Source organism: Dermacentor silvarum, chromosome 6, assembly GCF_013339745.2.
Source record: "Dermacentor silvarum isolate Dsil-2018 chromosome 6, BIME_Dsil_1.4, whole genome shotgun sequence".
Classification (NCBI taxonomy): domain Eukaryota; kingdom Metazoa; phylum Arthropoda; class Arachnida; order Ixodida; family Ixodidae; genus Dermacentor; species Dermacentor silvarum.
Window position 1 is genome coordinate 110453954 of NC_051159.1, and position 16930 is coordinate 110470883.

Sequence of the window (16930 nt, forward strand, 5' to 3'; positions counted from 1 at the left end):
GCATCCCACCTGGCCGAGTTGTTATCGACTGTAGAGTGTGACCGGGCAAACCGCCACAGCATGTGATCTAACGTGGCTATTTTTCCGCATGAGGGACAAGAATTGTCGCTATAAGTATCACGATAGATCGTGTGTATAAGAAACGGGTAAGGATACGTATTCGTTTGCAAAAGCCGAAGTGTGAGGGCCTGAGCTCTGTTGAGCCGCTGATGTGGAAGAGAATAAGTTCTGCGTGCGAGGTAGAAGTGTTTAGTAATCTCGGTGTAGGTAGAGGGAGTGTCCCTATTCTCGGGGGAGTCGTCTCCAAGCTGTCCGGGGCTAACGCGGTAGTAGTTAGGTCGTACGCAGCCCCGTGAGCCGACTCGTAGAGATTGGGGGGAGCACCCTCAACCTAACCCTGATCTGCGGGAAACCAACAAATTAAGTGGTGTGTGATTTCCATACCCTCGAGGAGCCGGAGGGCCTGCTTATAAATAACGCCTTTTTCAAATGCTCTAACGGCAGACCTCGAGTCGCTATAAATGGCGTCTCGCTTGTCATTAAGTAAGGCTAGTTCGATTGCCATCTGTTCGGCAATTTCTGAGTTCCTGGCCCGTAACGAGGCAGCATTGGTAATTTGTTGTTTAGTATCAACGGTTACAATTGTGAACGCTTGGCGTCCTTTATAGGAGGCACCTCCCACCTCTTTTTCAGTTGCAAGTTCAGCGCTGGTGGTGTGTGTCGTTCTATCTGTTCGTCCTTGTTATTATGTGTGCAGTTTTATATCAAAATGAAGTTCGTTTGTAGCCTTGGCCCACGAACTCACGACGCCGTGAAGGGTCTCTATCTATTGTCATTCGTTTTATTGCAGTATCTATAGTCTGAAGTTCGCCTTACTTTTTATGGTGCTTGCACAACAAGGGGATCAGTCATTTCCGGATTCGAAGAAGATGAGATCTTCACTCAGCGCGATGGTGGTTCTATCTAACGCTGGTGGTAGTCGTGATGTGATATCGCTTGATAGGTTCGGCCTGATATTTATCAGTAATAAAAATCGCTGCAGATGTCATGGGAGCTATCTCGGAGACTGCTACAGCTATCGCTCATCGCGGGAAGCCAGGACATGTCCGAAGTGCTTGGGATTGTATGTTTTGCAGTAGCGAATGTTATAGTGAAATGTGTAAATCCGAGTAAGAAAGCGCTCTGCATATCTATAACATATACGGTACAGATGGTCCCCATGATTTTCTGCGATGTACATGAAAAGATGATCAATGCAAATGAACTTCATTTTTAGGTAAGAAACTTGGCGACGCCAGGTAAAATCGCCAAAAACAACAGCGCATAAATATCTTTGGGTCATCCTGTACGCAAGTGACTGACCGTTAATATATTGTATACAGGGGGAACAAGGCATCGGATTTCATCGCGCACATCAGTGGAACTGCGTCGCAAACAACATTTGCACAAAAAACTTTGAGGACGCTTAAGCTTTGCCTTTAAGAGTGGATGGAACACGATAGTCTAGCGCTAGCTGATTCCAACTTGAGTCTGCAAATTACCTCACTTCGTCACCCCACTTAACTTTCTGCCGTCCTAGACTGAGCTTCCCTTCCCTTGGCATCAATTCTGTAACTCTAATGGTGCACCTAGTTATCTGCCCTACGCATTACATTATCTACGCATTATCTGCCCCCCGCCCAGCTCCATTTATTTTGACAGCGCGGCTGTCTTTGACTAGGATCCGGGGATTTTTTCGTGGCATAACGTCGACAGAAAACAATGGTGGTCGATCCCGGCGTCAGTGCAGGGCAGAACAATGGCTCATACCCCCGTAAGGCACATGCTACAGGTCGTGACTCATCGCAGAGCAAAAAGGGGTTTGTGTTTGAGTTACCGCGTAACAGAATTATGTTTTCTCCTATATTCAAATTACAATCTGACGTTATATCTGTAGATTTTGTGTAAGTCATACTTCACGAATTTCCTGACGCATTTCTACTTTGAGAAGATCAACTAGTTCAGTAACGCCTATGCGCCATGCGGAGGGCCTGCGTGGTTCAGGATCCGTGGTTCGGTATGAACTTTTCTGGCGGACGACGCCGCCGACGCCGACACCGGCGTCGACATGGGGCACTGCAACACGGGGGCCCTTGACGCTGTCGTGTTAAAATGACAAGCGATGTCAAGCTCTCAACAGCTTTCATATAAAGCCAGCGCAGTCAAGACGCGGCGTCGTTGCAGAAACTAAAGTACCTAGATATTTCTTTTTGCTTTCTTAAAAAAGAGCAGAAAATGTAGGGACTTTAGCAGAAACAAGCGCAACCGTGCAGAGTTCTCCGCAGAAGTATAACGGCTAGCGAAGTTCCCACGATTTGCGTAAGCGTGCATCAAGGATCTGGAATTTTGTTCAGCAAACGCTGGATTTTCGCTTGTATGCGCCTGCTTTCTCTGAGGTTATCAATGAATTTTTCGTTTCAATCTGCACCTCAAGTCTCCGGCGTACACTGTACATTTTACAGTGTATAAGTAAAAATCCGTGTTCCTTAAGAATGTTATAAACTACTGCACTGTTTGCGCTACCATGTCTTCTATTGTTGCAGAAAGAATGATGTTTACAGATATTTACAAATAATGCAAGTGGCACATGCGTAACAGCAGCCAAGATGGTGAGGAGCAACCTCTACCTCCACTTCATCAGTGCCGACCTAATGCTGCAGTCTTCTTCTGCCTCGCGGCATTATGACTGCCGGTCAATCTTTCAAGCTGCCTTGAGGTCACTGGGGAGAGCGAACCATCGAGGCCCCTTGTACTCAGATAGGCTGGAATATGGTCATTGCCATGATTTTAAATACGTAAGAGCTATTGGACTTTGGAACTTAGACTCTGTGACACAAAGATAAAGCTCAAGCACCTGCTGTAAGTAGATTCTTTGTCATAATACGGCAAGACGCACAAAAGAGGACTAAAGATTAAGGGAACGGACAGTCAACATCACACTTGTCTGGAGGGGTCAATCGATCGGTTGGGCCACGATCATTCGCACGCACAAAAAAAGAGCACAGGTCGACGCTGTAATGAGACCACTCCATGTCATGCCTCATGCTAGGTTTATTCGCTGTAGTACAAACAAATGTGGAACCTAGCGGGCTACAGCGAGGTAACAGCTGCAGACGGTGGCACAGCTGCAGACGGTGGCAGACGGCTGCAGGGTGACGTGGGCGCCGTACGGGTGTCGGGTGTCATTCATATTTTTCACTATTTGTCCGGTATATGGCTGCGCTGCTTGCTGTATTATGTCACCATACCAACATGCCCTTCTAACAACCATATGTTGTAGATTCCTCGAGACAAGTCGGGCTACCATCGTTCAAAACACACAGCCGGCGTTCGGAACCAAGATGAAACGGAATCGTGCTCCTAGAATTTGTCCTTAAGCTTTCCCCTCTTACACGCCGTCAACGGGAATATCTTCTTCCAACAAACAGGTGTTGCAGCTTCTTTTCGTGACGAGCCATAATTCCGAAACCATCGTTGCTGTCATGGCTACTTCTCGTGTATGGCTTAGCTCTGACAATGAAGTTGTCATTATATTGTCTGTTCGTTTTCCTGGAGGTGCTCGCCGCAGTGAATGGCAAGGTAGAAGAACGCAAGACGGTGCCCTCGATAGAGCGATGACCTTCCGGGAAACAAGTTTGTCAAAATGCGGAAGACAGAAAAAGCATCATCCTTGGCTGCTTGCCCTCGAAATATGGCACATTCTCATGATGAGGTATTGGCAAACAGTATGGTATGGTATGGTAAAACTTTATTATTGTCCCTCGGAACGCGCGTCAGCACGCAGCGGGCCGCTCCCACGTCGGCACAGAAAGGCCGAGCCTCTCTGCTGCGTCGCGGGCCCGATGGACAGCCCATAGCTGTGCTTCAAGATCGGGGCTGCTTAGGGCAGCCTCCCATTTGGTCGACGTGACATCGTCGCCGTCGTGTAACGCGGGGCACCGCCAGAGCATATGTTGTTGTTTTACATACTGTTTGCCAAGACAGACCTAGCTGACTTGGCAAACAGTATGTAAAACAAAAACACTTCATCGGCTGGCGAGAGAGAGGAAGAGAAATGCGAGGCGGGTAGGTTAACTAATTGCACCCGGTTTCCCATCGTACACGCGAGAAGGGAACATTCGTTATTTTGAGGACCCCATCCTCTCAGAAAGAAGGAAGTGGGATAGTGGGAACCTGGTGATGAAAAGAGAGAAGAAATTGGCTGAGGTTTAACTCTTGTAAACCTAGTAATCACGAGCGAGAGGCTTGGTTTTGCAAAGACTATCCACACAGTGTTTCATTATTGCACGCTTCCGCGCTTGGTAAGCTTCTCGATAACGAGCTAATCTGGCCTCCCTTTGCTCCGGTGTTTCAGCAGCCAACTTTGGCCTTGCTTGAGATTTCGCAGCCTGCCGTCTAGCTATATCTACTGGATGATCGGATCGAGCCTGTCGCTTGCGCTGAAGCGCACGCACAGACGGAACAGCCGGCGCGTCATCCATGGCGAGACTAAGCGACCAAGCGCCGGCAAAGCAGCCGTCAAACCCTCGCCTAGTCACGTGGTACCGCAGCGGCGAGACTCCGAGCGAGCGCAGCTGCGACGCCTCTCCGCAGCGGACACGTGGCGTGACGTCACACCTGCCACACTTGCGCTCCTGCGGCTCAAGGTCATTGCGACGCGATGAATGAACTTGCAAGACAGGGCTCTAAAAGAACAGTGTGTGAATGTGATGACTCCTCCCTCAGCAACACACACACGCGCGCGCGCACACGCACACACACACACACACACACACACACGCTGATTCCACGAACGCAGCTGATTCCACGAATGTCTATGTGGTAACTTTTGAAAATAAGCTGTATAAACTTGGCACACTTTTATGAGCAGTGTATATGGCCGCTTGAATATCACTGCAAATAGCGACACGACTTTACCGACAAAAAATAAGAGGAACCGACTTTTGCCGATAGTTAACCGAACGATAAATGTTGGAGAGGCTCAAAATCAAAACGACGTGAGCGATGGCAACTTGAGAAGCCATTCATCTTCACACAACCTCGTTGTTTGTGTTGCACAGCATATTTTAAAACCGCGACAGCAAACGCAAACAAACAAAATGTGTTGTCCCAGCAGTAGTTGGAAGAAGAAGGATCAGCTGAGCTGTCTTGAGCAAGCAGCAAGGCGTCCTTTAAGGCGGTCACGCTTCGTCTCTACCTCTTCGTAATGGCCACATTCGTAACGGTTGAGCTTTGACCCTGCGGCGTGACTTCACAGGTTTCGTCCCCTCCTCCTCCCTGCCTCCTTCTTGTTTTCTTTCTTTTTCTTTTTTTTTTTTTGGCCAGTGCTCTTTAGGCTTCGCGTGCTCTCGTTCCAGACGGGCGATAAATCTTGCGCTACCAGCCGTCTAAAATACTGTCGCCGACAGGGTGGTGTGTTGCGGTCCTCCGGTACCACGTATAGGTTGTACGTACTAAGAGCATCGGACGCGTGTGCCAGGGTGTTTCCACTAAGTTTCGGTGCTCGGCAGAAATAACCGCGGTCGACGCAGGCGCGAAGGTAGGCTTTACGCCTCCTGTCGGGTGCGTTCGGCAAAAGGGGGAGGCTCGAAGAGTGACGCTCTTGAATGGAAATAAACAACACGAAACCAACAGGCGAGGTGTCGTCACTTCGGTTCAGGCGCTTTTCTTTGCCGGGGTACGAACCGCAGGACTTTTCCGGAATGACGCAGTGGGTCACGGCGCTCCAGACACCGGGATGTCCCCTTCGTTGGCGCCTCTTTCTGTCGGGTGCGAAACCACGGAACGCGAACCCAGTTTAGCTGAAGCATTATTCATTCAGGAGCAGTGACGCGGGGTTCAAGAGTGGAGCGAACCGGCTTTCGCGAGAAAGCACTCGGTCGGCTCAAAACTAGAGCGCGCGTCCTGACGTGAGCCCGTCGTCGAAATGACTTTTGGCCTACCCTGTAAGGCAGTCTGAGGTATAGCTACGGATGACCAGAAGGAGTTCATAACACGGCCGCGTTCATTCTGCGCGGTAATCCAGGGCAGACTTGAAAGATGGCATTTCGCATTCCGTTCCTTTCTTTTCTCCAGCTTTTCATTTTCTTTTTTGGCTTTCAGGTAATACAAAAAGAACAAGAAGCTTACCCGCGCGTATACCAGCCGGAAGTTTTAGCTAGTGCGCTGTCACTCTCCACACACACAAAAAAAAGATTTAAAAAACCATAATACGGCAGGTATTACGATGTTTAATGTGCGTCATTTCCATTGCAATATTGAGCAGCAATGTTCTTAATTTTGCTTTGTGACAGCGAAAAAAAGAGAAAAAGGCTTGAGGTAAAACCGCTTTTAGTTGCCTATTATAAAGGAAAAAATCCCTGTATTGCAAACATTCGGGGTGTCGTCGATTACAGAATGGCAAATAGAGCTGCTCAGCGCCGTGGATAAGCACAGGCCTTGAGACAATCGCTTTCATAAACGAGTATTTCCGGTGCAATATGCGGTACAATGACGTAATTTCTATCATAAGTCGGATATCCATATTGTTTTATGTGTTAGCTTACTTCTCTGTCTCTCTTTTCAAGTAACAACGCCCCTTCAAGTGACTCCAGATGACCTACAGATGCAAAGGCATTCCCTGAGGAGTGGACATGTCTTTTAAATATGTGCTTTTATTTGCTACCTATACAGCCGCTAACATTGTAAATGTTGAACAGTGTTAATATTTCTCAAAGACACATCTGAAAGACACTAATACAGTTACCCTGATAGTACGTCACCGTTCAAGTTGCGGTCGCGGCGTCATGTACGCGCTGAATTTAAACTGGACATAAAGAGAGGCAATGAATACGTGACATACTTTCTCGAGGAAGATGAAGGGCACGACCAAGGCACACACCAAAAAAAAGAAGGCTTTTTTTAGGAGGAGGAGGAAAGAGAAAGAGAGAAGGCAGGGATGTTAACCGGAAATGCATTTGGTTGGCTACCCTACTCCGGGCGACGGGAAAGATGGAATAGAAAGATGAGAGAGAGGAGGGGGGGGGGGGGGGAAGACAGACGCGATGAGCTCGCGCACGCACGTGGAGGGCCCGAGCAAGTCAAAGGCGTTCGAATATAGGCCAGTCGTCCTCACGAAAGGCAACAGTGCTTTCAAAGCTTTGTGGGCCGACGAGCGATGGGGACGGTCTTCAAGTAGCACCTGCACGGTCAACGGCCGATCCTCCAGTCGTCGCGATGCGATAGAGAGTGCCTTACCGACTGAAATTGATGACAGTGGTACAATAAATGTTCGATCTTGTCTTCGCCGTGGCAGACGTCGCTCGCAGCACTGTCGGTCATTCCAATCAAAGTAGTGTACGCCTTCGTGAAAGCTACTCCCAACCACAGACGGTATAGAAGCGGTGTCTCACGTCGGCGATGCCCGGGTAGAGGTCGAAGTTGGAGCAAAGGGTTCAATTCGTGTCCCCTGGTACGCCTTAAATTTGGGGTGTTCCACTCTGTTTGCAAATTTGCGTACCAGGTGACGAGAATTTGCGTGCCAGGTGACGAAGCTGCCTTGCAGCATCTGTCCTAGAAAGAGGAATAGGCACGCTGTGTTGTTCTCGGTGTGAAATTGTTTTTAAAATTTTTGTATGCGGTTGCGGGCCAGTTGACATTGTTGACGGGAAGGGGTGCTCACAGCGAACGAAGCGTGGGATGTTCTTACTATTCTGATGTGTGTGATTAAATGTTTGATTTGTATTTTTCAGCGATGTGTTGGGTGAACGCTTTGGAATAGTGGGTAGCGGTAAGGTCCCACCATCTACAAGTTCTAACGTTGTAAGTGGCTATAAAGGGAGCTGTATAGGGCGAGAATATGGCGGTGTAGAAAGCCACACGGTTCCGCTTTCCAAGTCACATTAGTGGATGCAAACAGGAACCTGACGCATAGAGCTTTTTATTGTGCGCAAGTATATAAATGACACAACTCTGGGGCTAGATTGATTAACCGCAGACAGGAATACTAATAAAAAAATGTCGAGCGTGGTGCCTTCGTACGATACATTCTGAACAAAACAACAATTATGAACGAAATGTCCTTTCTACGAAGGATAAGTGCCAGGTACCTCAAGGACCAAACGATGGCATCAATATTTGGTCAACTGCTTGATGACTAAATAAACGCCACTGGGCTGTCTGAGACGTGTAGAATACGACGTACTTGAACCATAGAGCGCATGGTCACCGTGCCGACTGACCATACTGTACTTTGTATAAGCATGTAGGAGTCAACCTATTGACATACCTGCAACGACATCTCGGTAATGAGACACGAAAATAAACTGTTCTACGCCAGAGCTGGCCTCAGAACACTTTATATGCGAGTCCATGCCCTCACAAGAGGTCTACTTCAACGTCATAAGAGAAAAATAAACTTTGAATTTATAATATTGCTTATACTTTTTTCAGCCGGATTACCTCGCACTCCTTGCCGTGCGAGCATTGCACATCCATGCCCTGCTTGTCTAATTATTGTTAAAATTTGCGAAAAGAACGCCCGCATCGCGCCTGCTAACGTAGCCTAATCATTGTTTTGGGTCTAATAAAAAGTCGGCGGAGTCACCAGTGGCGAGAGGGGCGGACAAATGCTCACTCTAAGTGTTTAAATTTATAATTAAAAGTGGCGTCGCATATTTAGAACGCTTTTAACAGAGCCACTTAATCTCTGAGATTGCTCTTGAAAGCACTGGTGCAGAGCGTTCCCACGGAGCACAAACAACATCAGCGCACTACATTTGTACTTCCTGGCATACCGAGGGGCCCCTAATTCTGCGAACGTCGGGTTTCGCCCAGGGCAGTTTTCACGGACACCACCACTTTGCTCTCATGGGCTTGACTCGGTTCGATCAACACCTCCCTCGTAAACCCAGGGTGCGTACTGATACATAAAAGAGAACACGTTATTTCAGTTCTAGACCGTTTATTCATATGCTATTTTGTAAGAACCAAAGGGTATTACCAGGAATATTCGCCAACATGGGGACTGCTTAGCAGGTATCGGAGAGTGAATGTATTACCAACATTTTAGCGATAATTATTGCTTGAATTTCATTTAAATGTTTTCTTTCGCATTAGAACCCACTGTGCATGCGCATCCTGATCATTGCTTTGTAAACTGGAGGATTCCATCCGCCTTTACCTGTGTTTGTGCTCCACAACGCCAAATACGCACTGACGGCTTGTGTTGTGTGCATTGGATTTGATACTTTTGCGGGGACAACGAAGGAATAGGAACGGGATAAAAATACGTCCTCGACCTCTGCTAACAATGAGGTATCTATAAGGAATGTTTGCAAATTTAGTTAACCGGCTCCCGATCTGTCACTACGGCAGAATATCATGTGACAGGGGTGAATGCTTCGTATCAGGCATGCTGAAGGAGGACGCATATATTAGCTACGAACTGTTCAATAGCCATCAATACTATGCATCCCGTACAGCAGGCAGTACTTTTGTGATGGCTCAATGGTTATAGTGTTCGGATTATGCACCAGCGAAAGCCTACAATAAAACCGCCTAAATTTCTGACAAACTTTCGTCTTTTTTTTTTACTTTCTGCTGTGTAGCGCTGACGGACATCAGTTTTTGAGCGATTTTTTAAGAACACATAACCGAGATTATGAGTCCAACAAATTTTCTTGCATTTGGCGATCAGTACGGAACATAGATGACATTACAGATATTCTTCCGTCTCTTTGTGCTACCCGTTCTGAGGAGTACCCAGATAGCTTTGGTTACTCCACGTCTTGTAAAAGAACTTCTCTGCGCGAAGCATATTCCTTCAATGCGGCTGATTTGCCGAAAGGTCGTTATTTGGGTTACCGCTCATTCGTGAAATCGTTCACAGGATTGCTTTCATCTTCTAACGGCTGTGGTGGATCATGTCGTTCGTTGTCAAACATAAAGCACCAAAACTTTTAAGGAAAGAAGAGTTAAGAAGAAAAAAATTGTATGCGAAGGTAAGAACATGTTTCTAGATGAGCGCCATCACTTGGTTGTCAAGCCAATGTATCAAAAGCAGTAGATCGAGTGGATTGTTTCAGCGGGAGATATTTCAGATGTGAAGTGTCAAATCTAGCAAACTACCGTAAGAGAGCGAGGTCATGGCAAGACCTCATTACTTTTCTAGCCATGCCTTTTCATTAGATTTGAAAAGGAAAAGTAAAATGCTAGGCTTTGCAGAAAGGAGCCAGCGGTTGCATAGTAACCGCTGGCTCCTTTCTTATGCTTTCATAGTGGATGATCGCAATTATTTGAAGAAAAGAAAGCAGGCAAGCATAAAACTGCCAGCCCTTCCACTGGCATGGATATGAAGACCAGCGAAGCTGTACTATGGTGGGAATTATGCATTTCCAATTAGGACTATTAAGATGTGAGTGTAATTGGTTATTTGAACTATTAAAGAATGAGAAATGAATATGACACGGCGTTTTCATTTTTTTAGTGACCACAGGGACCATGGCCTTATGGTCGCTACGGTACACTGCCATAGGGTGTACGGCAAATGTTGGCCCGTTATTCATAAACACGTCACCAACGCAGCGCGCGTTCGGTGCGTACGCGGGCAAAACGCCGCCACCGTCGACAACAGGTTCTGCGCGTTGCTGGTGCTGCTACATGTCCAAGTTTATACAGGTGCTCAGAATATTGAGAATGACAGCCCATAAACAAACGTCATGAAACAAAACACCGGCAGCGCATGCCTTTTATGTTAAATCTTCTCAGACTGAAATATTAAAAGTGCCAAACACAAAAAAAAATGTCACAGTTTCGCCCTAAGGGCGAAGCAATGAATGCGATAGCAACACAGCAATGTCATACGAAGTAAGGTGAGCGGCTTTGGTAGCAACAACACGCAGAACTGTTGTCGACGCCATCGGCGTTTTGCCCGCGTTAGCTCTAAATGCGTGCGGCGATGGTGACTGTTGCTGGAGCCTCTGATATAAATAGGCACTTGGTGCCGCAGCTAAACGTCGCCTCCCTTCCCTCCCCCTCCCCCATGGCCTCTCGCGCGTCTGAAGAAGGCGCGTTTGCTCTACATATATGGTGATTGTAAAGGAGAACAGAGACGCCTACTTCTGCAGCCCTTAAGCGAGCACGGCGCAGAACGCGCGTTTGTTCTCCGCCGTGCGTTCACTCCCCGTGAAAGACGCGCCCCTCGCGCCCTTTCACTCGCACATACAGCGTTCGGCGCGCGGCGACGATTTCATCTCCAAATGACGTCATACGGAACCTCACGGCGACGGCGACGGCGACGGCGACGGCGACGCCGACGGCAGAAATCTGCTTTTGAGTGTCCATATAATTGCTATCGCAATAAAACACGCAGTTTCGCCCGAAAGGCGAAGCATCAGTTGCGATAGCAAATTAGTAGCGAGCTATACGGAGTGAGGATAGTAGTTTTATCCGCTGTATATAACTTGGACACATTCGCTTACTAACTGAATTAACAAAGATGGTGTCAGCGCGCACACGCAAACGTGAATAGATCACACTCGATGACCGCACACAGCCGCTGTCAAAACACTGGCGTGAGCAAGCTCACCAGTAGCAGTGAGCGAATGTTCATGCGGTCTATCGCTTCAACGGAAACTGAGCGGCGAAAGCACAGCGCATACAAAGGTAGGAGCCATGTTGCAGATCGCTTTCAAGATACGGTGCGCGCGACCGCCGTCGCCGCGCAAAGTACAAGTACGCAGTTAATTGCTCGCGGAGCAAAAGTCGCACTGCCGCCCTCCTACGCTGCCTTCCGCTTTCCTCCTTTCGCGTGGGGGATTAAGTCGCCAGTTCCCCTTGCAATATACGCATTTGGTGCCGCAGCTAAACGTCACCTCCCCTCCCCTCCACCGTCTTTTACACGACGGAAGAAGTCGCCTTTGCTCTCCGCCGTGCGTTCGCTCCCCGTGAAAGCGCGAGTACCTCGCGCGCTTTCACTAGCAAGTACAGCATACGGCCAATTAGTGTTTTTTTTTAACACGAAAGTGTTTTATGCCGGGGTCCACCAAGACTTCACTGACGTATTTCCGTCACGGAAATATTACGACGTAATACTGACGTATTTCCGTCACGTATTTCCGTCACGGAAATACGTCATAGAACATAATACAAAGAAAGAAACCAGAAGAAGAAGTTCCACAAACATGCAAAATTTGGAAATCGAACCCACGACCTCTCGATCCGCGACGATAGATCGCCGAGCGTTTAACCCATTGCGCCACAAACGCATTTGCAGAGAGCTACACAGACGCGCCTTATATATCTAACACTCCTCCGTGTACCCGCGCTCTTGCTCGGGGCGGTGCCGCCGCCTACGAGCAGAAAAGAGAAGTACTGCATTATGACACTAACGCGCACCGACAGTGAACGCTTCGGTGGTCTCAGCACTACGACGCCTCTATGCCAGCATTCGAAGGGACGCTGGCATCGGATGGATGGATGAATGAATGGATGGACGGATGGATGAGGCTGAACCCTTTAAATCGGGCGGTGACATACGCCACCTAGCCATGACTATTAAGATAATTTGTACTTTGTGGTGGGTGAAATTTCACCGCTGCCTTAATTTTATCCACCAATCAGATAACCTCTGTTTGGTTATTTCTACCCGCTTAAAGTCTATTTTGCCTTCACTGTCCCTAAACCCCAATGCTTTGAAAAAATCAGCCCCGTTGCCTTGCACTGTAGGGTTAAGCCCCTTACAGAAAAGTATGAGGTGTTCAGCCGTTTCCTCTTCTCCACACGCACAGCACAATGTGTCTATACCTTGGTACTTGACTCGGTACATCTTAGTCCGCAATACTCCCGTCCTGGCTTCAAACAACAAAGAGCTTCCCCTAGAATTATCGTAGATATTTTCTTTGGCAATTTCTTGCTCAAGAAGCACTACCAACGCCACCTAGGTGGCGTTCACCGTACTCAGCACAGCGGAGCGTGGCCTCCGCAATTAGCTCTGAAAATGTTTCTGAAGTTGATCGCGGAGGCTGCAATTACGACGCGCTGTACGCGCTGATTTGACTCGGTGACGATTCAGTTACGTGCTTTGTCTTGCGCGTTGTATTAGTGTGTCAGTTAACGTCACCTCCCCTCCCATCCCCTCACGCCTTTCACACTACGGAAGAAGTCGCATTTGCTCTCCGCCGTGCGTTCGCTCCCCGTGAACCTCGCGCGCTTTCACTAGCACGTACAGCATACGGACAATGAGTGTTTTTTTCTACACGCGGACACGACCATCGGAGACTGAGCTCTTAAAAGCTTCGCTCTAAAGGTAAGATGGCGGTCTTCACTGTCAACGAATGCTGCTATCGCAGTAAATTGGTTTATAGTCGAAGAAACCTCTCAAAAGTGCTGCCGTCTTTTGTTTGCTTAGAGCTAAAGGTACATTGTTTCACCTTACTCCCAACTGCTAGGAAATGTTCTGTTGAGATACGAAACAAAAAGTACTTTATCATTTTGCTTTGCTACAGCCTTCTTTTTATTTATCATATTTTCGTTTATATTGCTTATACGACTAATTCTGACGTTTGAGTGCCATATTTTCATTCATGTTTCATTCCAGTATGCATATTCTGGCTCAATGTTTAATATCTACGTGCTAAATATAACATTAGCGTGTCAGAACCTTCGGATAGAGCACTTATCGGTTTGTTCTCTGACGCGATCGGGGACCGACTCTCGCACGCTCCTTTCTGCAAAGCGTAGCGTTTTACTTTTCAATTTTTGCATTCTCTTCTACATTCACTGTTATCGTGCGGGTGTCTCAAGAGGATTTTATCAGTTTTGATATGCTCTGTGAAGTGTGAGTGAACGACCGGCTATTCTCAAACACAGGGCAGGCATTACTTGACCCGCCCATCAGTCCCATGACGGGGACACAGGAATATAAAAATCAGACCTTTTTTATTATTTTTCATGTTCAAAAGCAAGTTTACAAATTGATGGATTCAGTCATAAGAATTAACGTCCTAGAGCAACATTGGGGATATTAAAGATGGCCTAATACAGGGCTCCTGAATAAGTTTTACAACTTGGAGTGCTTTAACGTGCACCTAAAGCTGCACCGGCCGCATGCCACCTGCATCGAAACGTGGCTGCCGCGGCTGGGATCCGAACTCGTGATCTTTGTGCGCAGCAGGCGAACGCCATAACTACTGAGTGACCACGGCTAGTTTCACTATCCAGGTATGCATCGAGTCTTGCTGACATTAAGCTCCCCCCCAAAATTACGTACGTATCTGTGTTCAATTTTCCGTTGTTCACAATTGCGTGTAATGTAAAAACTCTATGAAGATTAAAAATTTTCAGTCTCTTTTTTTGTGATACAGGCAATCGAAAACACAAATAGGTCCACACAAAGCGTTGCTGTAGCGCCTCGTCATTTTAAGAGCAGCAATATGTTGTAGTTGACAGCAAGCAACCGCCTCCAGCGCCGCCGCAAATAGATTTAGGCAATATGGCGTGAAATTTCGTCAAGGCTGAAACAGTCTAAACAACAATGAAAACCATAGGCGCCGCGTGTTTTTTTTCTTTTTTAGAATATAAGCACTCGTACGATGTGCAGACTTATATATTAATCTTTTCAGTCTGATGCACGTAAATCGCCCAAAAGAGTGAATCTGCGGTGCTGTAGTTTCTGCCTATATAGTCAAATTGCTATCAGCAAGACAACGCTAGGATTTTTCTCTTGGACGTCAGTTTATAGCTACTGAGAGAACAACTTATTTTTTGGTGGTATGTTTATGACATCATGAATTGTTTCAATATTATTTTTCAAGTGTTTGCAGTAGTTAATCATTGCTGTTGCTTAGAATAAATAAAGCCTTTCACTTTCTTTAGAAAACAAGATGCCAAAAACGTATTCTATAAACAGAAGACACACTCTAAGGCTGACCGGCAGCCACTCGCTTCTTCTTTCTTCTTTTTTCAATGCATGTATACAGGTGTCTGCACTGAACTCTTGCCTTTTCCCTGACAGAAGAGCAGACATTTGGGCGAGTTGGTACAGATCCATGATGGAAATTTACAGCGCCACTTTTACGTAGACCGTAGGACAGGAAGACACACAGAAGCGTCTTAAAAGTTGCGCTTTATATTTCCATCATCAGCGCTTGTATGTGTGTCTTCCTGTCATACGGTCTACGTAAAAGTTGCGCTGTATATTTCCATCAGTTTGCTTTACAAGCTACGGCCAAGACAGTAGGAAAGGTTTCAACATCGTTTTCAGAACAGTAAACACTTGAAGGAAAAAAGCACGCGAGCACAATTTCTGTTCTCTTACCTGAGCACCCTTCAACGGGTCGGCTACAAAACTGCAGTCTAGGAAATAAGCATTATCCTTTATCTACGCACCACTTGAACGCACAGTCGATATTGTAAGCTGTTGTGTAAATTGAATGTGTTCTGAAAGAATAAAATACTGGCGGCGAGCAACTAGCGAATAGCCGCGATGTCTTTTTTGTATGCTTAGCTTCAAGAACGCCTTACTGCAAAGAGAACGTGGTGCTGCGAATCTTTTCAACGAATGACTTATAGCAAAGGCATGCAGGGAAATAAATACCGAGTAGGCCTCCAAGAAGTTTAAACGCTACAGACCTGACCCGTTATAAAGTCAGTGTTATTCTTGACATTTTTAACTACGCAGTGTACCAACTTCCGCACGCGCATGGGTAAAGGGCTTTAAATTAGCAGCGTGTGGATGTGACGCACATGCAGCTTAATTCCCATAAACAACGTAATTAATTTGCCTCTGAGGGGAGCTTCCTGACAGCTTGAGGGAATCACGCCCACGATTGCGGAATCATTGCTGGACGACTCACCCAGCCTCCACTGCTTGGACCGTGGGCAGCTGCACCCCGAAGAGCAGCTGCACTGCAAGGCAGGAAGAACCCAGCAGAAGCCACCTCGATTCCTTCCGCCCGAGGTCTTGCCACCTCATGACTGGCAGTTCACGCAGCTCCCGCGCCTTGAACCGGTGTCATCAGAAGCAGCTGTCCGATCGGAGCCGCTGCCTGTCCGTCAGCGATGATGCGGCGCAGCGGAAAGACAGCTCTTGAAGTTCGCGGCCTGCGTCGTGTTTGCCGACGACAGGCCAACTGTGTGTACGCGACTGTTAGCTGCCTGGCGGCCGCAGCAGCGGCAACTCACGCCGCTTGTATATAACCGGTACCGCGGCAGGCAGCAGCTGCGCCGTATACGCGCGAGTCGTGGTCGAAAGGCGTGCGTGCTTCGTGGCGTCTGCCGCTCGACTCCGGCCCGCGTGCCGGTCGTGCATCCGTCGCCGCCGGGTCCAGAAACTCCGGCGCTCGAGTCTGCGACGAGAGTGAGAGGGAGAAGTGAGGGGAGCCTCGCGCGAGTAGAGAGAGCGCGTGAGACAGAGCCGCTTTAGTCACGTGACTAAGGTTGTCCCCCCCCCCCCCCCCTTCCTCACCGCCCTCCCGCACGCCTCCTCCTCCAGTTTTACTCGCTTTCTCTCAGCGTGCGGTTCTGACTCTCCCTCGGGAAGCTGTCGGTCTCACTTTCACTTTTCCTATTAAACTAGTATTTATCGTCTTGGAAAGGAGGGCGTGTCTACTTTTGCGCTGTATTCATTGAACTTTAAACGCTTTGCGCTGCCTGGAGGCGCGGAAACGTTCAAGAGCACGGTGGTGAAGAAGGCGCGTCGACATGCTCGTGGTGTCTCCGTCAAGTTAGAATGCGTAAACAAGAGCTAACCAGTCGCCCGGAGTTTGCCTTCTGCTTTCGTTTGCCAACACCGCGCGCTCGCTGCATTCCGTGCCCACAAAGACGCGCGTGCAACACAAAGCGGATTGTAACGGCTCGGTGCGTCGGGGTCTAAACTTGTGCCGGAGGTGCCTATCCAACTGAATTGGGTACC

General features: G+C 47.8%; 1 protein-coding gene across 4 annotated transcripts in view; it reads right to left on the reverse strand.

Annotated features, from left to right (window-relative positions):
* The window catches only part of LOC119455845 (glycine receptor subunit alphaZ1-like), a 145878-nt gene extending 129517 nt beyond the window's left edge, over positions 1 to 16361 (reverse strand). For all 4 annotated transcript variants that reach the window (XM_037717351.2, XM_037717350.2, XM_037717349.2 and 1 more), the window contains exon 1: positions 15873 to 16361. In XM_037717351.2, coding sequence (XP_037573279.1) covers positions 15873 to 15991 — 119 coding nt within the window. In that variant the 5' untranslated portion in view covers positions 15992 to 16361. The remainder of the gene's footprint in view (positions 1 to 15872) is intronic.
* Between the last annotated feature and the right edge of the window lie 569 nt (positions 16362 to 16930).